General features: G+C 44.5%; 1 protein-coding gene across 2 annotated transcripts in view; it reads left to right on the forward strand.

The window, feature by feature from the left end:
• Positions 1-27,144, forward strand: part of LOC118373067 (tyrosine-protein kinase ABL1-like) — a 76,081-nt gene that overhangs the window by 30,397 nt on the left and 18,540 nt on the right. The window contains exons 1-2 of one of the 2 annotated variants that reach the window (XM_035759134.2): positions 20,638-21,456; positions 25,500-25,664. In XM_035759134.2, the coding sequence (XP_035615027.1) occupies positions 21,372-21,456; positions 25,500-25,664 (250 nt within the window). In that variant the 5' untranslated portion in view covers positions 20,638-21,371. Of the gene's footprint in view, positions 1-20,637; positions 21,457-25,499; positions 25,665-27,144 lie in introns of those variants that run through there. The other variant, XM_035759133.2, reaches the window with a different exon arrangement.

Here is a 27,144-nt window from a genome sequence, read left to right on the forward strand (position 1 = left end):
CGAGGAAAAACTCCCTAGAAAGGCCAAAACCTAGGAAGAAACCTAGAGAGGAAACAGGCTATGTGGGGTGGCCAGTCCTCTTCTGGCTGTGCCGGGTGGAGATTATAACAGAACATGGCCAAGATGTTCAAATGTTCATAAATGACCAGCATGGTCGAATAATAATAAGGCAGAACAGTTGAAACTGGAGCAGCAGCACAGTCAGGTGGACTGGGGACAGCAAGGAGTCATCATGTCAGGTCGTCCTGGGGCACGGTCCTTGGGCTCAGGTCCTCCGAGAGAGAGAAAGAAAGAGAGAATTAGAGAGAGCATATGTGGGGTGGCCAGTCCTCTTCTGGCTGTGCCGGGTGGAGATTATAACAGAACATGGCCAAGATGTTCAAATGTTCATAAATGACCAGCATGGTCAAATAATAGTAAGGCAGAACAGTTGAAACTGGAGCAGCAGCATGGCCAGGTGGACTGGGGACAGCAAGGAGTCATCATGTCAGGTAGTCCTGGGGCATGGTCCTAGGGCTCAGGTCCTCCGAGAGAGAGAAAGAAAGAAGGAGAGAATTAGAGAATGCACACTTAGATTCACACAGAACACCGAATAGGACAAGAGAAGTACTCAGATATAATAAACTGACCCTAGCCCCCCGACACAAACTACTGCAGCATAAATACTGGAGGCTGAGACAGGAGGGGTCAGGAGACACTGTGGCCCCATCCGAGGACACCCCCGGACAGGGCCAAACAGGAAGGATATAACCCCACCCACTTTGCCAAAGCACAGCCCCCACACCACTAGAGGGATATCTTCAACCACCAACTTACCATCCTGAGACAAGGCTGAGTATAGCCCACAAAGATCTCCGCCACGGCACAACCCAAGGGGGGCGCCAACCCAGACAGGATGACCACAACAGTGAATCAACCCACTCAGGTGACGCACCCCCTGCAGGGACGGCATGAGAGGGCCCCAGTAAGCCAGTGACTCAGCCCCTGTAATAGGGTTAGAGGCAGAGAATCCCAGTGGAAAGAGGGGAACTGGCCAGGCAGAGACAGCAAGGGCGGTTCGTTGCTCCAGAGCCTTTCCGTTCACCTTCCCACTCCTGGGCCAGACTACACTCAATCATATGACCCACTGAAGAGATGAGTCTTCAGTAAAGACTTAAAGGTTGAAACCGAGTTTGCGTCTCTGACATGGGTAGGCAGATCGTTCCATAAAAATGGAGCTCTATAGGAGAATGCCCTGCCTCCAGCTGTTTGCTTAGAAATTCTAGGGACAATTAGAAGGCCTGCGTCTTGTGACCGTAGCGTACGTGTAGGTATGTACGGCAGGACCAAATCAGAGAGAGAGTTCAGTTACACCAGCCTCATCCCTGGAGTTGATAGGCTTGAAGTCATAAACAGCGCAATGCTTGACGCACAGCGAAGAGCTGCTGGCAAAACGCCCGAAAGTGCTGTTTGAATGAATGTTTACTCGCCTGCTTTTGCCTACCACAGCTCAGAAAGATACTTGTATGCTTGTATGCTCAGTCGGATTATATGCAACGCAGGACACGCTAGATAATATCTAGTAATATCATCAACCACGTGTAGTTAACTGGTGATTATGATTGATTGTTTTTTACAAGAAGTTTAATGCTAGCTAGCAACTCACCTTGGCTTACTGCATTCGCGTAACAGGCAGTCTCCTTGTGGAGTGCAACAAGAGAGAGGCAGGTCGTTATTGCGTTGGACATGTTAACTGCAAGATTGGATCCCCCGAGCTGACAAGGTGAAAATCTGTTGTTATGCCCTTGAACAAGTCAGTTAACCCACCGTTCCTAGGCCGTCATTGAAAATAAGAATGTGTTCTTAACTGACTTGCCTAGTTAAATGAAGGTATAAAAATTATTTTTGTCAAATCGGTGCCCAAAAATACCGATTTCCGATTGTTATGAAAACTTGAAATCGGCCCTAATTAGTTAACATTCCGATTAATCGTCGACCTCTACTTCATGTTACACAATATATTTACATTTACATTTAAGTCATTTAGCAGACGCTCTTATCCAGAGCGACTTACAAATTGGTGCATTCACCTTATGACATCCAGTAGAATAGTCACTTTAAAATAGTGCATCTAAATCTTAAAGGGGGTGAGAAGGATTACTTATCCTATCCTAGGTATTCCTTAAAGAGGTGGGGTTTCAGGTGTCTCCGGAAGGTGGTGATTGACTCCGCTGTCCTGGCGTTGAGGGAGTTTGTTCCACCATTGGGGGCCAGAGCAGCGAACAGTTTTGACTGGGCTGAGCGGGAACTGTACTTCCTCAGTGGTAGGGAGGCGAGCAGGCCAGAGGTGGATGAACGCAGTGCCCTTGTTTGGGTGTAGGGCCTGATCAGAGCCTGGAGGTACTGAGGTGCCGTTCCCCTCACAGCTCCGTAGGCAAGCACCATGGTCTTGTAGTGGATGCGAGCTTCAACTGGAAGCCAGTGGAGAGAGCGGAGGAGCGGGGTGACGTGAGAGAACTTGGGAAGGTTGAACACCAGACGGGCTGCGGCGTTCTGGATGAGTTGTAGGGGTTTAATGGCACAGGCAGGGAGCCCAGCCAACAGCGAGTTGCAGTAATCCAGACGGGAGATGACAAGTGCCTGGATTAGGACCTGCGCCGCTTCCTGTGTGAGGCAGGGTCGTTATGTTGTAGAGCATGAACCTACAGGAACGGGCCACCGCCTTGATGTTAGTTGAGAACGACAGGGTGTTGTCCAGGATCACGCCAAGGTTCTTAGCGCTCTGGGAGGAGGACACAATGGAGTTGTCAACCGTGATGGCGAGATCATGGAACGGGCAGTCCTTCCCGGGAGGAAGAGCAGCTCCGTCTTGCCGAGGTTCAGCTTGAGGTGGTGATCCGTCATCCACACTGATATGTCTGCCAGACATGCAGAGATGCGGTTCGCCACCTGGTCATCAGAAGGGGGAAAGGAGAAGATTAATTGTGTGTCGTCTGCATAGCAATGATAGGAGAGACCATGTGAGGTTATGACAGAGCCAAGTGACTTGGTGTATAGCGAGAATAGGAGAGGGCCTAGAACAGAGCCCTGGGGGACACCAGTGGTGAGAGCGCGTGGTGAGCCACGCCACCTGGTAGGAGCGACCTGTCAGGTAGGACGCAATCCAAGCGTGGGCCGCGCCGGAGATGCCCAACTCGGAGAGGGTGGAGAGGAGGATCTGATGGTTCACAGTATCGAAGGCAGCCGATAGGTCTAGAAGGATGAGAGCAGAGGAGAGAGAGTTAGCTTTAGCAGTGCGGAGCGCCTCCGTGATACAGAGAAGAGCAGTCTCAGTTGAATGACTAGTCTTGAAACCTGACTGATTTGGATCAAGAAGGTCATTCAGAGAGAGATAGCGGGAGAGCTGGCCAAGGACGGCACGTTCAAGAGTTTTGGAGAGAAAAGAAAGAAGGGATACTGGTCTGTAGTTGTTGACATCGGAGGGATTGAGTGTAGGTTTTTTCAGAAGGGGTGCAACTCTCGCTCTCTTGAGGACGGAAGGGACGTAGCCAGCGGTCAGGGATGAGTTGATGAGCGAGGTGAGGTAAGGGAGGAGGTCTCCGGAAATGGTCTGGAGAAGAGAGGAGGGGATAGGGTCAAGCGGGCAGGTTGTTGGGCGGCCGGCCGTCACAAGACGCGAGATTTCATCTGGAGAGAGAGGGGAGAAAGAGGTCAGAGCACAGGGTAGGGCAGTGTGAGCAGAACCAGCGGTGCCGTTTGACTTAGCAAACGAGGATCGGATGTCGTCGACCTTCTTTTCAAAATGGTTGACGAAGTCATCTGCAGAGAGGGAGGAGGGGGGAGGGGGAGGAGGATTCAGGAGTGAGGAGAAGGTGGCAAAGAGCTTCCTAGGGTTAGAGGCAGATGCTTGGAATTTAGAGTGGTAGAAAATGGCTTTAGCAGCAGAGACAGAGGAGGAAAATGTAGAGAGGAGGGAGTGAAAGGATGCCAGGTCCGCAGGGAGGCGAGTTTTCCTCCATTTCCGCTCAGCTGCCCAGCAGTATGTTTTGTTTGATAAAGTTCATATTTATTGGCTTATTACATTCACTATTACACAATTTACATTGGTGCGTTACATACACTAGTTCCAAAAACATCCAGTGATTTTGCATAGCCACATCATTCAACAGAAATACTCATCATAAATGTAGATGATAAAACAAGTTATACACATGGAATTACAGAAATACATCTCCTTAATGCAACCTCTGTGTCTGATTTCAAAAAACTTTACAGAATAAGCAAACCATGCAATAATCTGAGACGGTGCTCAGAAGAAATAGTCACAATATCAACATTGTCAAGAAATTACATGATAAATATTCCCTTACCTTTGATGATCTTCATCAGAAAGCACTCCAGGAATCGCAGGTCCACAATAATTGTTTGTTTTGTTCGATAATGTCTGTTATTTATGTCCAAATACCTCCGTTTGTTAGCGCGTTTGGTATACATATCCAAATGCTCATTCTGGTCAACGTTACGCCGGACAAAAACTTCAAAAAGTTATATTACAGGTCGAAGAAACATTTCAAACTAAATACAGAATCAATCATTAGGATGTTTTTAACATTTCGCTTCAATAAAGTTCCAACCGGAGTATTCCTTTGTGTCTTGATGAGCAATGGAACGCAAGTGGGAATGCGTGTGATCAGAAAATGGCTGACTGTCAGTCACCTGATAGATTCTGCTCTCAGTCAGTCCCACAACACAGTAGAAGTCTAATTCAAACGTCTATAGATGGTTGAGATCTAGTGGAACCCCTAGGCAATGCAACATCATTAATATCTCAAGGGGATTTCATTGGGAACTGTGGTGAATACATACCAAGCTCAGATTTCTCACTTCCTGTTTTGATTTCTCCTCGGGATTTTGCCTGCCATATGAGTTCTGTTATACTCATAGACATCATTCAAACAGTTTTAGAAACTTTAGAGTGTTTTCTATCAAATACTAATAATGATATGCATATATTAGCAACTGAGACTGAGGAGCAGGCCGTTTACTTTGGGCAACTTATTCATCCAAGCTACTCAATACTGCCCCCAGCCTTAAGAAGTTAATATTAGAGACCACACACCAGTCTTTGTTGACAGAGACATCCTACCTCCAGAGATTTTGTTTTTTGTTTCATTAGTCTACTGTTAATACAGTTTTGCAGAGCGCATCATACTGTGACACTTTCTATATCTTGAAAAGTTTATATAATATCGTCAAAAATAATATTTCAACACTTTACTGCAGGGATAGACAACTGGTGCCCCACAGACTCTCCTTTGAAGGCCCTGAGATCAATTAAACATAAATTACTCAAAGAGTATTTTATTTGTTTGAAACTGTCAGGTTCTCAACTTACTGTTGCAAGTTTTAATAGTCCAATACACAAGGTACGATTTCAACATTTGCTTGTGCATCATCAGTTTTTATCTTATGTCAGTCATTGATGGTCACTAAGTTAGCCCATGTCAGCTAAATTTGTTTAGATTGGTAAGTTAGTCGAGTGACCAGCTATCTAAACTTAGTATTCATGCTCGAATTATTGGCTGTGGTGCCCCCCATTTTGATTTTGTTAGTCAGTCTCACTCAGATATATTAAAAACTACAAACATTTCTCTCCATGCTATGGCAAATTGTCTAGAATTGCAGGAAATTAGTTATAAAATGTCAATCTTCTAACCGCACCTGGCCAAATGTGTAGAACTGCAGCGAACTTGCATTAAAACTGCAACATTTTCTCTACGCCCCATTTCAAAATCTTTAGAATTGTACGAAATGAACTCTAAAACTAAAAACATTTATCTCCGCTGTCAAGGGGGGATTGCTAAAATGTTTTTCTCACAATGTGGTGGTTGGGGGATGCACCTGTGAGTAGCTGCACCCTGCTTATGCCGCTCTGTACCGTCACTCATTCATATCTTTATTTATGTACATATTCTTCATCCCTTTACACTTGTGTGTATAAGGTAGTTGTTGTGAAATTGTTAGGTTAGATTACTCGTTGGTTATTACTGCATTGTCGGAACTAGATGCACAGGCATTTCGCTACACCCGCATTAACATCTGCTAACCATGTGTATGTGACAAATACATTTGATTTGATTTGAGTTTCCTATCCCCGCTCTACTGTATTGATTTCCGCCCCATCCCTACCTTCTAATGCTGGCAGATCGTTTTGACGCATAGCCTATTTTGACTGTTCTAGAATAGTTAGGCTAACTGGTGGAACTTACCAGTAAGTAGATATTGATATTTCTCATGTCATCTGTTAGTTTTGGAGGACTTTTTGGGCCACCTTACACTTGGCACAGTCAATTCTATGTAACAGCCTTTGTCCCCTTGCTTGGGCAATACCTCGATGAGTCAATGTGTTTTCCCTCTGATCAAGGTTTGACCTTGTCAGCAACGCTCTTTTAGTCCCAGGCCAGCTGATGGCTAGCTAAAGCAGGTGTCTGTGTGTAGCCAGAGAAGAGAAAATTCCTCTAGGTCAGCGTGACACCTCTAGGATGGCTGTTCACAGCAGGCTGGGTGTCCCAACACTTATGGACTCTTTTCCTAGTTGTCTTTCCTCCATAACATTTGAGTAAAAATGTTGTACAACAAAATGTTTTGAAACAAATGTTGTCACAAGTAATGCAGTCTCTCTCTTCACACTTGCCCAGTCCATATATACTGAACAAAAATATTAACGCAACATACAACAATTTCAACAATTTTATTGAGTTACAGTTCATATAAGTTAATCAGTCAATTGATATAAATTCATTAGGCCCTAATCTATGGATTTCATATTACTGGGCAGGAGCACAGCCATGGGCGGTTTACCCACTTGGGAGTCAGGCCCACCCACTGGGGTGCCAGGCCCAGCCAATCAGAATACATTTTCCCCACATAAATAGCTTAATTGTAGACAGAAATTCTCGTCAGTTTCATCAGCTGTCCGGGTGGCTGGTCTCAGACGACCCCACAGGTGAAGAAGCCGGATCTAGAGGTCTGGCGTGGTTACACATGGTCTGCGGTTGTGAGGCCCGTTGGTCATACTGCCAAATTCTCTAAAACGACGTTGGAGAGGTGGCTTAAGGTAGTGAAATGAACATTCAATTCACTGGCAGTAGCTCTGGTGGACATTCCTTCAGTCATCATGCCAGTTGCATGCTCCATCAAAACTTGAGACATTTGTGGCACTGTGTTCTGTAATGATCATGCTGTTGATATGCCACACCTATCAGGTGGCATGGATTATCTTGGCAAAGGAGAAATGCTCACTAACAGGGATGTAAACAAATCTGCGAATAACAAGCTTTTTGTTCATGTGGAACATTTCTGTGATCTTTTATTTCAGCTCATGAAACATGGACCAACACTTCACATGTTGCGTTTATATTTTTGTTCAGTATAGTTAGAGCTCAAGGCCCCAGGGTTCATACACCATTAGCCTACATGTAATCTAGCTTGACGGTAATGAAAGAACACTGATGCTTAGTTTTGCCTCAACTCTCTTCTGGCTTTCTGTGTTGGAGTTCTCCATTCACAATGAGATGTTTTGACATCTGGGGCATTAGCCAGTATTACCCTCCTTTCATTTTCTTCATTGGCCCAGTGTGAAGGATGTTGCTCCAGAGGCAGCTTGAGTAATATTGCCTATTGCAGAGAGAAAGATAGTTGAGTTGAACGTAGGGCAAGCCACAGCAGTGAAGTTAGGAATGTGACCTATTGTGCATTCCTCTTTCAAATAACTGGTGCAGCCCCCCTCTCTCTTTCTCACTCCTCCGTTTGCTTGCGTGCTCTTTTTCTGTCTTTTGCCTATGCGCCCTTCTCTGTTCCTTGCTCCGTCTCTCCTGCTCCCGTTTCATAGCAATTATAGGCATAGTTTTGTTGCTCAAATACCATCAAGTGTACCATTGGTCCCGGTCGCAGAAGAAGATTTGAAAGATGGGTTCATGACCAATGATGTGATGGCTATGATAGAGGCAACGATTAGGTGTGAATGAGATGACTGAAGGCCATGATAGTGAAATAAAAATTGTAGGCGGAAATTGAATGAGTTACAGTTATTAAATAGAGTACATTGTACATACATTCTGCAGTGCATACACTTACTTTGATCATCCTCTGGGGCACTATTGTTACCCTATGCAGGTTGTCGTGCAGATGGGACTTTACCACATGAGGTTGGTGGCACCTTAATTGGGAAATACGGGCTCGTGGTAATGGCTGGAACGGAATCAGTGGAATGGTATCAAATACACCAAAGACATGGTTTCAATGTGCTTGATGCCATTCCATTTGCACCTTTCCAGATAATATTATGAGTCGTCTTCCCCTCAGCAGCCTCAGGGCATTTCTGAATTATCAGTAACTTTCATCCTAGGGGCATGTAGGTCTAAGTGTTTGTCATTATTAGAAACCCTGGTTGATAATTGTTCAGATTCCCACAATTTAGCCCAGGTCAATGGCTTGTACTTTTAAGTTTTTATTTCAGGTAGTAGTACTGTTCTCACCTTATTCCAACTCCCTGTAGGCTATACAACTTCAGGTATGCATGTATGTTGATGTTCCATTATGAACTTGACATTATAACTGTGTTAATACAGTCTCATCTCTCCAGACTTCATCTTACTTGGCATAATTTTCTTCTTCTGTTCCTCCTCTGTATGACTCCTATCTGGCGTAGTCGGGTCGGGTGAGTGGGGAGAGCAGGGGGGCGGGCACCTCACCAGCAGCCTGGCTCTGGGGTCGAGGAGTTTGTTTAAGCCTCTCGTGAAATGTGCTCTGAGGAGTGTGTTTCATCATCGCTGTGCTAACCGGCGGGGCAGCAGCGGGCCCTCTGGAGGGCTGTTAAAACAACAACAGAACCCTGAGCAAAAAAAAACACTCATCGGCCCATCTGAGTCAGCCTGAGCAGAGGGAGAGGGGATTTAAAGTGACAGGATCCCACTCCGAATCTCTGGCTCCCTATACCAGGGTTTCCCAAACTCTGTCCCCTGGACCAAAAGGGCTGCATATTTCGTTTTTTTGCTCTAGCATTATACGGCTAACTCAAATATTCAACTAATCATCTAGCTTCGATAATTTGAATCAGCTGTGTAGTGTTAGGGCAAAAAAGAAAACGTGCACCTCTTGTGGAACACTGCCCTATACTCTCGTCTCCTCCTCACCCCCCATTCCATCGTCCTCTTGGTGCTCCTCCCCCTGGTGCTCCAAATTTTCGGAGCAGACACACGCTCCAAGTCAGGGCAAGAATGCACTCTGGGAGCTCTCTTTCCCTGCCATCCTGCCTCCCCACTGCTCTGACTGGTAAAAGCCCCCTCGGCCCCAGCCAGGTCAGGCCTAGGCTAGCAGCGCAGCTGTTGTTTCCTCTGTGGACAACCTGTTACCTATGATGTGAATTCCATCTTGTGAAAAAAATTCTGTCCAGTCATCCGTCCCCTAACCGAATGCTGTGTCCACAAAAGTCCATTTTGCTCATTGCTTCCAGAATTCTTACGTTTAAGCTAATTTGTGAACATTTTGAGAATGATGTTTGTAATATAGCATTATTTTGATACCGTAGCTGATTTCTCTTGGTCTAGAGCGGTGTTTCCCTGCTCCGCTACTCGAGTGCCCCAACAAGCACACCTGATTCAACTTGTTAACTAATCATCAAGCCGTCAATTAGTTGAATCGGGTATGTTTGTTCGGGGCTTCAACAGAAATGTGTGCCGCTGTGGGTACTCGAGGATCGGAGTTGGGAAACACTGTTCTAGAGATTCAATTAATCTATTAAATGAGTAGTGTCTAGTAATTCAGCACTGATTTTTATATTCTATTATAGGCAACCTAAGTAGATTTGGAATACATATGTTTATAATACTGTATTACAGAGCAATAAACGTCATACATATGATAATGCAAACAATCTCAAAACAAAGGATCCCAGTCCAGGCTAGTCGACATGAGCTGTCCTGTCCTTTGCACTCAAGGAACCTTCTATATATCCCAGCAGCGAGCTATATGAGGGGCCGCTACGCTGGCTGCATCTGGATCCACTTAAACACAAAGAAAACCAACCAGTAACTCCTCGACTGCAGCTCCCAGCCTCCTAGCATAGATTCATATCCACTCGCTCTCTACCCCCCCTTCTCTGGACAGGCAGGCCCTCTCCCTCTCAGACCTAGAAACATCTGCAGGACGTCTCATTAAGGTCGATCGTCTGTAAAAAAGAGCCGAGGCATTTACTGCATGTTCCCTGTTTACTGCGTCTGGGCTAAGTGTATACAAGTGGCCTCGTTTAGACTGAACTGAGTCTGCCGCCACTACCATGTATTCTCTTATGTAGATGGACCTCATAACCGTTAACAGGGTTTCTATGTCAGCTCTGTCGCAGAGCGAAAGATTCCACCAGCTACTCCTCTCTCTCTCGCTCTCTCCACCCGCAGCGCACACGTGCACACCCACTCAGCTCCTTTCTTTGTTTGGGCTTTTCTGTCCTGCACCTTCATAATACAATGGAATACCAAATTTTGTTCCATTGCAAGTTGTATGAGTCAAATTATGAGTTTTGTTAAATTTAGAAAATGACTGATTTTCTTTACATGCTACGCATAAGCCTACACATACATCTCTCTCCTGTTGCTGTTTTCCTTGGTGGGCCTCATTTGTCCGATAGCCCTCTCTCCTGCTCCATGTTGTTTTTCACCCTATTTCTTTCTGCTGCAGATGATTCATCGTTCAAAAAAACAAGTGACGCTTTTGGGATCCATAAGACTTGGCCGGGTCACACTAGCCTCCACTCCCTGCAGTGGGAAAGGAACATTATGGACAGAACATTTCAGTTATGGCATTGTCTCTGACTATCAGAGAGGCCTTTTTGGGTGTGTGCATCAGACTTTGAATTTGTACATGGAATGTGTGGTGTGTTTGTGAATATGCCTGTCTGTACGTGTAGCCTAAAGCCTATTCCTGTGTTTGTGTATACACAAGTGTACTGCATTGCCCTCTGCTCCTCCTGTTAGTACTGTGTGTGTACACATTTCAACTGCATTCCCTGTCTCGGCCTCTAGCATTCCAGCGTGCAATGAGGAGATTAGCACAAGGGCTGCTTCCTCGCCATGGCACCCCCTGATAGTTTCCCCGACGACAGAAGAAAAGGGCCATCAGTGCAACAATATATACAGTTGGAAGTTTACATACACTTAGGTTGGAGTCATTAAAACTTGTTTTTCAACCACTCCACAAATTTCTTGTTAACAAATTATAATTTTGACATGTCAGTTAGGACATCTACTTTGTGCATTTTCCCAACAATTAGGACATCTAATTGACAGATATTGCACTGTATGGCTATTCCAGTGGGTCAGAAGTTTACATACACACTAAATTCCAAAAAATGATGTAACGATGCAAGCTTCTGATAGGCTAATTGACATAATTTGAGTCAATTGGAGGTGTAACTGTGGATATATTTCAAACTCAGTGCCTCTGCTTGACATGGGAAAATCAAAAGAAATCAGCCAAGACCTCAGAAAAAAAAATTGTAGACCTCTACAAGTCTGATTCAACCTTGGGAGCAATTTCCAAACGCCTGAGTGTACCACGTTCATCTGTACAAACAATAGTATGCAAGTATAAACACCATGGGACCACGCAGCCCTCATAGCGTTCAGGAAGGGGACGCTTTCTGTCTCCTAGAGATTAACGTACTTTGATACAAAAAGTGCAAATCAATCCCAGAACATCAGCAAAGGACCTTGTGAAGATGCTGGAGGAAACGGGTACAAAAGTATCTATATCCACAGTAAAACAAGTCCTATATCGACATAACCTGAAAGACCACTCAGCAAGGAAGAAGCCACTGCTCCAAAACCACCATAAAAAAGCCAGACTATGGTTTGCAACTGCACATGTGGACAAAGATTGTACTTTTTGAAGAAATGTCCTCTGGTCTGATTAAACAAAAATAGAACTGTTTGGCCATAATAACCATCGTTATGTTTGGAGGAAAAATGGCTTGCAAGCCGAAGAACACCATCCCAACCATGAAGTACGGGGGTGGCAGCATCATGTTGTGGGGGTGCTTTGCTGCAGGAGGGACTGGTGCACTTCACAAAATACATGGCATCATGAGGAAAGAACATTATGTGGATGTATTGAAGCAACATCTCAAGACATCAGTCAGGAAGTTAAAGCTTGGTTGCAAATGGGTCTTCCAAATGGATAATGACACCAAGTGCACTTCCAAAGTTGTGGCAGAATGGCTTAAGGATGACAAAGGCAAGGTAATTGAGTGGCCATCACAAATCAATTCCATAGAAAAATTGTGGCCAGAACTGAAAAGGCGTGTGCGAGCAAGGAGGCCTACAAACCCGACTCAGTTACACCAGCTCTGTCAGGTGGATTGGGCCAAAATGCTCCCAACTTATTGTGGGAAGATTGTGGAAGGCTACCCAAAACATTTTACCCAAGTTAAACAATTTAAAGGCAATGCTACCAAATACTAATTGAGTGTATCTGAACTTCTGACCCACTGGGGATGTGATGAAAGAAATAAAAGCTGAAGTAAATAATTATCTCTACTATTATTCTGACATTTCCCATTGTTAAAATGAAGTGGTGATTCCAACTGACCTAAAACAGAGAATTTTGACTAGAATTAAATGTCAGAAATGGTAAAAAACTGAGTTTAAATGTATTTGGCTAAGGTGTATGTAAACTTCTGACTTGAACTGTATATACAAAAGTATGTGAACTCCCCTTCAAATTCGTGGATTCAGCTATTTCAGCCACACCCGTTGTTGACAGGTGAATAAATCGATCACACAGTCGTGCAATCTCCATAGACAAACATTGGCAGCAGAATGGACTTACTGAAGAGCTCAGTGACTTTTAGCGTGGCATTGGTATAGGCTGCCGCCGTTCCAGTAAGTCAGTTTGTCAAATTCCTGCTCTGCTTGAGCTGCCCCGGTCAATTGTAAGGGCTGTTATTGTGAAGTGGAAACGGTGCAGCAACGGCTCAGCCTCTGGAAGCAACGTCAGCACAATAAATGTTCGCCAAATGGGTTTCCATGGCCGAGCAGCCGCACGCGCACAAGCCTAAGATCACCATGTGCAATGCCAAGCGTTGGCTGGAGTAGTGTAAAGCTCGCCGCCATTAGACTCTAGAGCAGTGGAAACGCGTTCTCTGGAGTGATGAATAACGCTTCACCACCTGGCAGTCCGACAGACTAATCTGGGTTATGCCAAGAGAATGCAATCTGCCTGAGTGCATTGTGTCAATTTTAAAGTTTGGTGGAGGAGGAATAATGGTCTGGGGCTGTTTTTCATGGTTTGGTCTAAGACCCTTAGTTCCAGTGAAGGGAAATCTCAACGCTACAGCATACAATGAAATTCATGACGATTCTGTGCTTCCAACATTGTGGCACCAGTTTGGTGAAGGCCCTTTCCTGTTTCAGCATGACATTTCCCCAGTGCACAAAGCGAGGTCCATACAAAAATGGTTTGTCAAAATCTGCTAGGAAGAACTTGACTGGCCTTCACAGAGCCCTGACCTCAAGCCCATTAAACAACTTTCGAGAAATTTTGACCGCCGACTGTGAGCCAGGCCTCACTAATGCTCTTTAGCTTAATGGAAGCAAGTCCCTGCAGCAATGTTGCAACATCTAGTGGAAAGCCTTCCAAGAAGATGGAAGGCTGTTATAGTAGCAAAGACCAAACTCAGTAATATATATATATATATATAATTATTATTATTATTATTTTTTTTGGAGGGGGTTGATCAGCTTTAATATTGCAGATAAATTGTACCTTCCATCAATGTAATTGTCTGCATCATTTCAAATACCCAGTATATATTTTTGTAAATGTGTATACAGTACAAGTCAAAAGCTTGTACACACCTACTCATTCAAGGTTTTTTTTTATTTTATTTTTTTACTTTTTTCTCCATTGTAATATAATAGTGAGTACATCAAAATGATGAAATAAAACATATGGAATCATGTAGTAACCAAAACAGTGTTAAACAAATATACTTGAGATTCTTCAAAGTAGCCACCCTTTGCCTTGATTACAACTTTGCACACTCTTGGCATTATCTCAAGCAGCTTCATGAGGTAGTCACCTGGAATGCATTTCAATTAACAGGTGTGCCTTGTTAAAGTACATTCGTGGATCTTTTTTTCCATCTGAATGCATTTGAGCCAATCAGTTGTGTTGTGACAAGGTAGGGGTGGTAAACAGAAGATATTTGGTAAAAGACCACATTATGTCAAGAACAGCTCAAATAAGCAAAGAGAAATGAAAGTCCATCATTACTATAAAGACACGAAAGTCAGTCAATGTGGAAAATTTCAAGAACTTTCAAAGTTTCTTCAAGTGCAGTTGCAGAAACCATCAAGCGCTTTGATGAAACTTGCTCACATGAAGACCGCCACAGGAAAGGAAGACCCAGAGTTACCTCTGCTGCAGAGGATACGTTCATTAGAGTTACCAGCCTCAGAAATTGCAGCCCAAATAAATGCTTCAGAGTTCAACAGACACGTCTCAGCATCAACTGTTTAGAGGAGACTGCATGAATCAGGCCTTTGTGGTCGAATTGCTGCAAAGAAACCACTACTAAAGGACACCAATAAGAAGAAGAGATTTACTTGGGCTAAGAAACATGATCAATGGACATTAGACCGAGTCCAAATTTGATATTTTTGGTTCCAACTGCCTTGTCTTTGTGAGACGCAGAGTAGGTGAACGGATGATCTCTGCATGTGTGGTTCCCACCGTGAAGCATGGAGGAGGAGGTGTGATGGTGTGGGGTGCTTTGCTGGTGACACTATCAGTGATCTATTTAGAATTCAAGGCACACTTAACCAGCATGGCTACCACAGCATTCTGCAGCGACACACCATCCCACCTGGTTTGCACTTTGTGGTGACTACCATTTTATTTGTCAACAGAACAGTGACCCAAAACACACCTCCTGGCTGTTTGACCAAGAGGGAGAGTGATGGAGTGCTGCATCAGATGACCTGGCCTCCACAATCCCCCGACCTCACCCACATTGAGAGGGTTTGGGATGAGTCGGAATGGAGAGTGAAGGAAAAGCAGCTAGCAAGTGCTCAGCATATGTGGGAACTCCTTCAAGAATGTTGGAAAAGCATTCCAGGTGAAGCTGGTTGAGAGAATGCCAAGAGTGTGCAGAGTTTAAGGCAAAGTGTGGCTACTTTGAAGAATCTAAAATATAATTGTATTTAAACACTTTTTTTGCTTACTGCATGATTCCATATGCGTAATTTCATATTTGTGATGTCTTTACTATTATATTACAATGTAGAAAATAGTAAAAATAAAGAAAACCCTTGAATGAGTAGGTTACGTTACAGCCTGTTATTGTTTTTTTTCCTTCATCGATCTACACACAATACTACATAATGACAAAGCAAAAGCAGTTTTTTGGGACTTTTTGCTAATTTATTAAAAATATAAAGCTGAAGTAACTTCTTTACCTAAGTATTCAGATCCTTTGCTATGGGACTTGAAATTGTTGCTCCGGTGCATCCTGTTTCCATTGATTATCCTTGAGATGTTTCTACAACTTGATTGGAGTCCACCGGTGGTAAATTCAATTGATTGGACATGATTTGGAAAGGCACACATCTGTCTATATAAAGTCCCACAGTGCATGTCAGAGCATATTTGCCAAAATATGGCAGACAATTGAGTTCATTTTAGAATAAGGCTGTAAAGTAACAAAATGTGGAAAAAGCCAAGGGGTCTGAATACTTTCTGAATGCACTGTATGTGCATGTGTGCAGAGACGCACACAAACACACACACCATTGATTTGCCACCCGGTCGTCTTAAACGCTACCCTACCCAAAACCTTACCCTCCGGGCCCCACCATAAATGGCCCATCTCCCACCCCAGCTGTGCCATGCCGATGGGGGATATGTGGAACTCAAAACCCTTCTCATCTCCAGGCCTGCGAGGCCGAGACACCCAGGCTGCATTCTCTAGTGGCCCTGAGTCAACACACACCCGCGCGCCTGGTTCCTCACGGTCTGTCTTAGCAAGAGGGAGGCTGGACGAGTATCACTGGTGGCGCTAGGCTGGTTAGACGCAGCGATGTAATGAGGAGCCTTTCTATTATGGTGTAGAAACACTTCTAATGCTTATATTAACTTACAGCAGGGCACCTGTCTTTTTCCATTTCATTCATTTGAATTCTGGGTCCAATACTTTACGTTGCCTCACGAAGATGGGCAGGACGAGTGCCAAGTTCTGCATGGCTGACATTTCTTACATTGTTATACAATGTCTGTGTTTAATGATCAGCGTAGGTTACTTACCTTGTGTCTCAGAGAGACGCTGAGACGACTTTGTGAGAGAACTGTCTGACGTCCTCGCTCTTAGCCCCATTTGGCAGAAAGCAGTAATGAGGATAAGACAGACCCCTGGGGCCATACCAGTGTATATGTTTTGTAGCCCCATTTGGCAGAAAGCAGTAATGAGGATAAGACAGACCCCTGGGGCCATACCAGTGTATATGTTTTGTAGCCCCATTTGGCAGAAAGCAGTAATGAGGATAAGACAGACCCCTGGGGCCATACCAGTGTGTATGTTTTGTAGCCCCATTTGGCAGAAAGCAGTAATGAGGATAAGACAGACCCCTGGGGCCATACCAGTGTATATGTTTTGTAGCCCCATTTGGCAGAAAGCAGTAATGAGGATAAGACAGACCTCTGAGGCCATACCCGTGTATATGTTTTGTAGCCCCATTTGGCAGAAAGCAGTAATGAGGAGAAGACAGACCCCTGGGGCCATACCAGTGTGTATGTTTTGTAGCCCCATTTGGCAGAAAGCAGTAATGAGGATAAGACAGACCCCTGGGGCCATACCAGTGTATATGTTTTGTAGCCCCATTTGGCAGAAAGCAGTAATGAGGATAAGACAGACCCCTGGGGCCATACCAGTGTATATGTTTTGTAGCCCCATTTGGCAGAAAGCAGTAATGAGGATAAGACAGACCCCTGGGGCCATACCAGTGTATATGTTTTGTAGCCCCATTTGGCAGAAAGCAGTAATGAGGATAAGACAGACCCCTGAGGCCATACCAGTGTATATGTTTTGTAGCCCCATTTGGCAGAAAGCAGTAATGAGGAGAAGACAGACCCCTGGGGCCATACCAGTGTGTATGTTTTGTAGCCCCATTTGGCAGAAAGCAGTAATGAGGATAAGACAGACCCCTGGGGCCATACCAGTGTATATGTTTTGTAGCCCCATTTGGCAGAAAGCAGTAATGAGGATAAGACAGACCCCTGGGGCCATACCAGTGTGTATGTTTTGTAGCCCCATTTGGCAGAAAGCAGTAATGAGGATAAGACAGACCCCTGGGGCCATACCAGTGTATATGTTTTGTAGCCCCATTTGGCAGAAAGCAGTAATGAGGATAAGACAGACCCCTGGGGCCATACCAGTGTGTATGTTTTGTAGCCCCATTTGGCAGAAAGCAGTAATGAGGATAAGACAGACCCCTGGGGCCATACCAGTGTATATGTTTTGTAGCCCCATTTGGCAGAAAGCAGTAATGAGGATAAGACAGACCCCTGAGGCCATACCAGTGTATATGTTTTGTAGCCCCATTTGGCAGAAAGCAGTAATGAGGAGAAGACAGACCCCTGGGGCCATACCAGTGTGTATGTTTTGTAGCCCCATTTGGCAGAAAGCAGTAATGAGGATAAGACAGACCCCTGGGGCCATACCAGTGTATATGTTTTGTAGCCCCATTTGGCAGAAAGCAGTAATGAGGATAAGACAGACCCTGGGGCCATACCAGTGTATATGTTTTGTAGCCCCATTTGGCAGAAAGCAGTAATGAGGATAAGACAGACCCCTGGGGCCATACCAGTGTGTATGTTTTGTCGCCCCATTTGGCAGAAAGCAGTAATGAGGATAAGACAGACCCCTGGGGCCATACCAGTGTGTATGTTTTGTAGCCCCATTTGGCAGAAAGCAGTAATGAGGATAAGACAGACCCCTGGGGCCATACCAGTGTATATGTTTTGTAGCCCCATTTGGCAGAAAGCAGTAATGAGGATAAGACAGACCCCTGGGGCCATACCAGTGTGTATGTTTTGTAGCCCCATTTGGCAGAAAGCAGTAATGAGGATAAGACAGACCCCTGGGGCCATACCAGTGTATATGTTTTGTAGCCCCATTTGGCAGAAAGCAGTAATGAGGATAAGACAGACCCCTGGGGCCATACCAGTGTATATGTTTTGTAGCCCCATTTGGCAGAAAGCAGTAATGAGGATAAGACAGACCCCTGGGGCCATACCAGTGTGTATGTTTTGTCGCCCCATTTGGCAGAAAGCAGTAATGAGGATAAGACAGACCCCTGGGGCCATACCAGTGTATATGTTTTGTTGGAAGCCTGTGGTTACTTCTCTTCAATTCATCCAGTCCACAGCAACATGATGAATCCCAGAGCAGCTGACTTTTGGTAATGTCTACCTAATACCACTCTACTACCCATCTGTTGGTCTTTTACTCGTTTTCATTTCCCTTTCAACCGGATATCATCCATATTAGTCAATGGTCACAGCAGCTATCATTACCAATTTTGCTTCTAATGATCTTTATTTATCTTTCCTTTGTGACCTACACTAGAGGGGCTTGTGTTATATTAGTACATTTTCAGCATGAATATCCATATTCAGGTTACTACCTGAACATTGTCTGAATATTTTCCTTGTCCCACGTAATTATCGCTCTGTAAGGTTTGCTGTCAACACTAAAATGGTGTTTCACATTGCTGCTTTGTTTAGTTTAGTCCCCAACTCTCCTGTGCTGGAGGGGTTCGAAAAAGGGAACAAAGAACAGGGCAAAATAGGAAAAGGACCGAAAACCATCCTGTGTACGTCAGCTAACTGTTAACATACTGAGAGAGCCGGATTATATAAAACGCAATGGAGTGATTCTCCTATGAGCTCATCGCCAAACAATGTGCTTCATGTTTCTCCATCTGCAACCTTTTTCCCCCTCGCTTTTTTACAGCCTCGCCTCCATCTCTCCTCTTCCCTCTCTGCTCAGTGACTGCGGTGAGTTAATGGGGTTTTGGGGCAATGGAGGATGCGGGTACGTTTCTCTTTGATTATTGTGCAGGCACTGTGTGGGTGATGATTGTGCAGGCACTGTGTGGGTGAGAGGAACGCACATGTTTGCTACGCCAGGCTGAGATGATGTTGGCATGTGACTGGATGCTCTGGGCACTTAGGTCATCACTTAGTGCAACGCCATGTGTCAGAATGCCTACATGTCACCCCCCCCACGCCTGACATTAGTCACACAGTTAAGATACAGTAACTTGAATGAAAAAGATGCCCAGTTGAAACCCATGACCCTTTTGGATCCACAGTCCATTGGGTAGAGCCTTAATGTCCAAGAGTTTGAAGTATGGATTTCCATCCGATTTGAGGATCGCATAGAATGTTAGACTATTTTGTCAGTAAACAAAAAAAGTTGTGAATATTTCTCTCTCATTAGGAGAATTCTATTGTCTTCTTGGTGGCATATTACCACCTTCAAGACTGCTGCACTCACACCTCATAGACTGGCATAACAACCTCATTGACTGGCATAACAATAGCAACATGCTCCTGGCCTTGATTCAGTCCTTTTATCAGTGTGCTTCTGGGCTGTGGAGTGACACATCTAAGGTTCCAGCCAGTCTGGAGTCACCCGCTGAAGTGTGCCTCTGATCTCTGCAGAGGTAACACACACAGACAGACAGACAGACAGACAGACAGACAGACAGACAGACAGACAGACAGACAGACACAGACACAGACACAGACACAGACAGAGCATCTGCATAAAGGGAAGTGAATAACCTGCTGTTTTGAGGGATACTGGTCTCGAATGAAGTCACAAGTCTATCCATCTATGACTATATTGAGTATTGCCTTCCGTCTATAGTGGTAACACTTAATTTACCCACAATTACCTCTGCACCTTTTATTGTTTCAATGTTCTGGTTTTGGAGCAACTGCATGGTTGTGCCTGTAATTGCCTATTCATTCAAGTGACTCTTGTTGATAACATTGCCAAGGCATAAGATGCTAAAGTATGACGCAACACATGTATGGCCACTCTAAAGATAGCTGAGGGAAGACCGAGCTTGAGAAAGGCATGTCGCAAGAGTGCCTGACTTCTGCCAGAGATTCTTTGTTCCTCACAGAAACAGCCAAACATTCTCTCCCTAGAAGCACATGGCCCTGCATGTTTCTTTTAGATGAATGTCTTTATTTTATCAGTTGAGACATATTAGATTTCACAGTTATCACAGTTCACCTCCAGTTGACACAGCCCGGGGCAATTCAACGTTATTTGAGTAGTTTAAAAGTTAAGGGAGGGCTTTTCTCTGTTATCTGACTGTGTAATAGCTCTCTACTCCAAGCTCCAACTATTGTGCCTTTAAAAAGCCAGCCATTTTCCAGACCCCACTCTCTAACCTGTAAACATTTTAGAACCGAGCACGAGAAAGGGGGGAATAAGTGAGGGTGGGGTTTGAAGTCCTGGAGGAGGGGCTTTAGAAAAAGTGTCTTGTGACTCTCTCAAACAGAAGGACAAAGAGAAACTTTTCAGAATGGACTTTTCAGTTTTAACTTCAAGTTTGGTTGTCAACAGAGGTTTCATCTGTCTTTTTGAATGTGTTTTTGGCACACTGGCATGTTTCTGTTTGTGTTCTTCTTGGTGTGTGTGTATAGTGGTTCTCTCTCTCACTTTCTTGAGTGTGTGTTGGGGGAGGTGGGAGGGCCCAACCAGCTGATGTCATTCAGTGCAGCAGGCAGATCCTGAAAGAGGCCCTTTGTTGGCAGCCTGTAGCACGAGTGAGTCCCTGTGCTTCTCCTGCTAACGGACACACACACACGCACACACAGGGGACAGGAGTGGGAATGGCACCATCCGGACTGCCCTACTGCCCACTCAACTGACACATCCGCATGTCCAGCACGCTTTCGGACACTTTTGGGTCGTTTCTGCCTCCTCCGGAGAGGAGCTAACCAAAACCAGAGAGAAAAAAAGATGGAGCCGCTTGGACTACAAAGTTTGTAGACTTTGCTGGCAGCACAGAGTTCGCTTTTCTGTTTGGTGAAAGAGAGGAGAGAAAAGGGTAATAACAGCCAAAGATTCTGAGGAGAAAAGCAGAATCCCTTGTTCCTTAACCTTTTTTGTCTTGTTCTTTGTTCATGTTCTTTGTCTTTTCATGACCGACCACAAAAAATTTCAAACTTTTTCTGTTGATCTACCGTCGAAAGGTAACCGAAGGGACACTGGGCCGACAAACTAACAGGATTTTTAAAGTGGAAGCGAAAGAAAGCAAATGAAAATGTTGGAGATTTGCCTGAAATTGGTGGGGTGTAAATCTAAGAAAGGCCTCTCGTCCTCCTCCAGCTGCTACTTGGAAGGTAAGAATTTGAGGAACTGCTGTAGGGGGGTTGGCATGGGGTATTGCGATTTTTGTTTTGTGATTGATTCTCAGAGAAAGACAAAGATGGAAAGAAAGGAGAGGACAGTGTAGAGGAGCTGGTTGTGCTGGGCAGGGAGGTGAGAAGGTCGAGAGAGGGAGAAGATGAGCTCTCTAAGCCTCTGTCGTTCCTGGGCTCTGGAAAGCGGAGGAGGGGGAGAGAGGGAGAGCGAGGGAGAGCGGAGGGAGAGGGAAGCCAGACACACTGGCTCGGTGCAGAGGAAAGAAGGGGGGAGAATACAAGGAAATCTGATTCCCGGCTGGGCCCGTTTTACTTTTGTTTATGAGGAGAGAGGATCTTATCTAAATCTACACTTTCCTTTTTGTGCTTTGCTAAGATTTACATCTTGTTTATTGCATTTCTACGTTATGAAGTGCAAAGACGAGTTGAACTGAGTTGTAGAGTTTTTTTTTTTAGGACTAAATGCCTTATAAAGTGTGCTATTGTACTTATTTTCCAAGCCTACACTCTGCCCTACTTGAAACAAAGATGAGCTAAATGGATTAGCCTGAATCAAAGATTAATGGAATTCTGGGAAATCCAGAGTACATTGAGTTTCAACCGTGAAATTGTTTTGTAATGGAAGACTGTGAAATGGTCCATGTCACATGCTCCCAGGCAGTGGTGTAAAGTACTTAAGTAAAAAATACTTGAAAGTACTACTTAAGTCATTTTTTGGGGGTATCTGTACTTTACTATTTATATTTTGGGCAACTTTTACTTCTACATTTCTAAAGAAAATAATGTACTTTTTACTCCAAACATGTTCCCTGACACACAAAAGTAGTCATTACATTTTGACAGGAAAATGGTCCAATTCACATACTTATCAAGAGAACAACCCTGGTCATCTCTACTGCCTCTGATCTGTCACTCACTAAACACAAATGCTTAGTTTATAAATGATTTGAGTGTTGGAGTGTGCCCGTGGCTATCTGTAAATGAAAGGAGAAAAAAAACTGCCGTCTGGTTTGCTTAATATAAGGAAGTTGAAATTATTTAAACTTTTACTTTTGATACTTAAGTACATTTTAGCAATTCCATTTACTTTTGCTACTTAAGTATATTTAAAACCAAATACTTTTAGACTTACTGGAGTAGCAATTTTACTGAGTGACTTTTACTTGCCTAATTTTCTATTAAGGTATCTTTACTTTTACTCAAGTATGACAATTGAGTACGTTTTTCCACCATTTCTCCCAGGATTATGTAAAATGGTCCCGGAACACATTCCAGCAAAGTGAATGTTGATTAATCTTTATAACTTTACATACACAAAAATGAAGATGAACCAAAAAGCATGTTGAATGAACAGTCTCTGATTTGGAATGAAGTGTTCTGTATTTCTCTTAAAAAATGAAGCAATTCCCTCTGGAAGAATATCCACTGAATGAATTTGCAAGAGGAAAGATAAACCCCAATTTACTCTTCTTTCTGTTGACATTACTGATAGCAACAGTATGTGTTGCAAATTCTTCAATAACTCCTAGCAATTTTCACCTGTCCCCCTCTGTGTGGCAGGTTCACTCACCCTCATGTTTAATGCCCCAATGTTTGACCTAACCACAGTAGAGCTGGGGGGAGCTAACTAGTCTACAGCAGCACCAGCCACAGATCCAGATAGGATCTCCAAACAGTGGTTAGACCTCCAGATCTCAGGCTTGATCCAGCATCAAGCTCTTTGTCACCCGTCACAGTTGTCAACAGCCAGGTGATGCAACAGAATCGTCCAAGCGCGAGTTATTTTCCGTCCTTCACCTCACGTGGCTTGGCTCTACATCATGGAACTGGAATGTTTGGACCTACTGTGTTTTGATCTGAGGTCAAGAAGGTACTGGTAGTGATAAACTCCACCAGGCCAATCTCTGTATCCTGTGTTCTGTCAGTGTGTTTGGGGTTAGTTTCAGCTCATCAGTTCATCTCTAATACTCATACCATCTCTGTCATAGAGTGCCTCGATTTCCACACATATTTCATCACTGCTGGATGGATTCTCTTCCCCAGTAATGTAGTCAGGATATGATCTAATCCCCGCCTTTCCACGAGCTACTGCTGGATTTCTAGCTTTTCTTCTTTCTTTTTAGCCTCATGTTCAGTCTCATTCCATTTCTCTCCTTGATATCATGCAGTGTATCAGTCTGCTGTCACTCTTCACTCACTAAGAGCAGAGGTGTTTGTGGTCAGTAAAATGGACATACAGTATGTGTAGGGGGGTGGCTGTTCTAGTGCCCACACACCAGTCTGTCCCCTCCACCCTCCTCCTCTCATGTCTTACTCAGTACACTCATTTGTTTATCTTCCTCCAACTCTGTTATTTCGTCACCATGCAACCTTCGTTTGCCAATGTTTATTCTCCAAAATCGAAGAGCTTATTTTTTCCGACTTGAATCGTAGCCTTGGAGTTCGATTGATTTCAGCCGCTCACTTTCAGAAATCAAGCCGTCTTTCCTCATGTGCACCCGTGCGCTTGTAGCCTATAGTTAGAAAGATAGGGATTCTCAAATGTCATGAATGATTATAGAGTGAGAGACCTTCTTTCTGCTCATTGTCTGAATGGTTAAATTCTTGCTCTGCAATCCCAATCCACTGTTAACAGGAGGCCCCTCTACCAGTGGCTCAATGCTGGGGAGCAGAATATGTTCAGATGCCTCTTATTGCAGACTCCTCGGGAATGTTCATCATGCACATCCCTAATGTCTGTCCTGTACCCAGTTAGAGCCCCAGCGCATAGCACCCAGCCGGTCAGCAGTGTGTGGTAACCATGGATTTATTTGATCTCTCTCTATGGCTCTCATCACGCTATGTATGCCCACAGTAGAACACAAAATAGCCTTCCAGTCTGCATTTCACCAGATTGCTCTGTCAGGGCTGTTGGCTTGACATAAGATACAAATAAAGATCATAACAATCAAGGATCAGTGCTTTGCCAGGGTTCACTATATCACAGCCTCCCTGTCTCCTGAATGGAATGTTTAGCATAAACTCAGTGAGTTAGCCTACTACCAACAGGCCTGTCCTTTCTCTCGGGTATCACTATGGCCTCAGCAGATGATTCAAAGTCTCTCCCTGGCTTTCTCAGGCCGTGTCCGAGCTGAGGAGGTGTGTGGTGAGAGGCGCAAGGTGCTGAAACAGCTGATTTGGCCACACAATGAAGTCACCATCACACAATAAAGTCACCTCTATCTCTTCCCCTTTCTCTTTCCTTTGTTTCCACCTCTCTTCTGCAACTCTCTCTCTCCAGTCCTGGTGACATTGATGTGTCATCCAGATGCCTCTCAGGCTCTCAAACTCCCATTATTTGGGTATAATGAGCATAGTCTGTTGTTGTAGTGCCTGTAAACATTGTTATATCAGACCTTATTGGAAGCTTATCACAGTTAGAATTTCCCTTCTTACTACGACATTGCAGGCAAAGATGGGTCAACTCTTATTGGAGAGTCTTGTTATTGAAAACAATGTCTTGAAATTGAAGCAAAGCCGTGGTACTCCAGGAAATGAAAGGTAAGTAGTGCAGAGATGGACAATGTTATCGGCCTGGTCTTAACGAAAGATCTCAGTTCATATTGCTGCCTTTAATACCATAGTCAAATCACAGCTGCTGTGCAGGCCAGCACAATAGTGCAACCATGAAACCTTTTCTGAGAAATGTTCCTTCGGTGTGACGGGGGGGGTGTTTCTTTAAAGAACAGGCTACATATGCAGGTGTGAATGACTTTAGTGTTTGTAATGTGTTAAGTGTCTGTGTGTGTTCCTGGAATAGCCTGAAGACTGAAATGTCAGTACATTGAGAATGTATTTTTCTCTTATGTCTGTTTCTATGACATGGTGATAGAAAGTCTATTGACTTGATTAGTTGTTGGTTTACTTAACACAGATCTGATCGACTCACTCCCAGTTCCCGATCTCGCTCTTTCCCCCAATGTCCACTTGTTTAATAGATAAAGACATGTTCTCACGTTGGACCTGTCTGTTGTGTGTTCCAGAAGCTCTCCAGAGACCAGACTTTGAGCCCCAGGGTCTGACCGAAGCGGCCCGCTGGAACTCAAAAGAGAACCTGCTGGCCGGGCCCAGCGAGAATGACCCCAACCTTTTTGTTGCGCTGTATGACTTTGTGGCCAGTGGGGACAACACTCTCAGCATAACTAAAGGTAAGAGAATGTGTGTGAGTGCGTGTGTGACAGAAAGTTGCGATCAAATGCAGTACTGTGACTTGAAATGGAACAGTCCCCAGCTCTGCACTGTGAGTCTGTCTCTGTGAGGGTACATTCGTTTTCCATCACAGAACCGTCTCTGTGAGGGCACATTAGTTTCCAGTCAGAGAACCGTCTCTGTGAGGGTACATTAGTTTCCCGTCAGAGAACCGTCTCTGTGAGGGTACATTAGTTTCCCGTCAGAGAACTGTCTCTGTGAGGGTACATTAGTTTCCCGTCAGAGAACCGTCTCTGTGAGGGTACATTAGATTCCCGTCAGAGAACCGTCTCTGTGAGGGTACATTAGATTCCCGTCAGAGAACCGTCTCTGTGAGGGTACATTAGTTTCCCGTCAGAGAACAGTCTCTGTGAGGGTACATTAGTTTCCCGTCAGAGAACTGTCTCTGTGAGGGTACATTAGATTCCCGTCAGAGAACCGTCTCTGTGAGGGTACATTAGTTTCCCGTCAGAGAACCGTCTCTGAGGGTACATTAGATTCCCGTCAGAGAACCATTTCTGTGAGGGTACATTAGTTTCCCATCAGAGAACCGTCTCTGTGAGGGTACTTTAGATTCCCGTCAGAGAACCATCTCTGTGAGGGTACATTAGATTCCCGTCAGAGAACCGTCTCTGTGAGGGTACATTAGATTCCCGTCAGAGAACCGTCTCTGTGAGGGTACATTAGATTCCCGTCAGAGAACCATCTCTGTGAGGGTACATTAGTTTCCCATCAGAGAACCGTCTCTGTGAGGGTACATTAGATTCCCGTCAGAGAACCGTCTCTGTGAGGGTACATTAGATTCCCGTCAGAGAACCATCTCTGTGAGGGTACATTAGATTCCCGTCAGAGAACCATCTCTGTGCTCTGAAACGTTTAACAGTAAAACTGTCCATCATAGCCCAGAGAGCATCAACAGGCTGTGTGAAAATACTCCCTCTGGTCTTATTGTTGTCAGGGACCTGCCTTCGTCATGGGGTCAATGTGCAAAACGGCCCTTATCAGCGGTAGATAAGCAGGACTGTGTGTGTGAACTGCTTGTGTTTTTATCTTCATTTAAAAGTTCTGACTGCGCTGAGATGGGTACAGTGTCCTCTCGGGGGGATGGGGAGGGTTTAGACTGTCTGGAAATCCACATATTTGTGTCCCGTTCCCTATCTCTCCTTGATTGTCAGCTAGGTCGAACATGTACAGGCTAAGACAACGTAATGATTCCATGTGTCAGCGTTAAAACATAAAACAAATCATTGGACGAGCGCTGTTGCTACCTGCTACTGCTATTGCTAACTAGCATAGCTGGTCCCATTGTCGCAAAGAGCTCTTTCCACTGGAGCGGCTGGAACACAATGCAGCAGGCAGGAGAGAGAGAGGTGCAAAAATTCATATTTAAATACCAGGAAATAAAAAGGCAAAATACGTTATGTAATAAGGCAATCTAAA

Source organism: Oncorhynchus keta, chromosome 13 (assembly GCF_023373465.1).
Source record: "Oncorhynchus keta strain PuntledgeMale-10-30-2019 chromosome 13, Oket_V2, whole genome shotgun sequence".
Taxonomy (NCBI): Eukaryota; Metazoa; Chordata; class Actinopteri; order Salmoniformes; family Salmonidae; genus Oncorhynchus; species Oncorhynchus keta.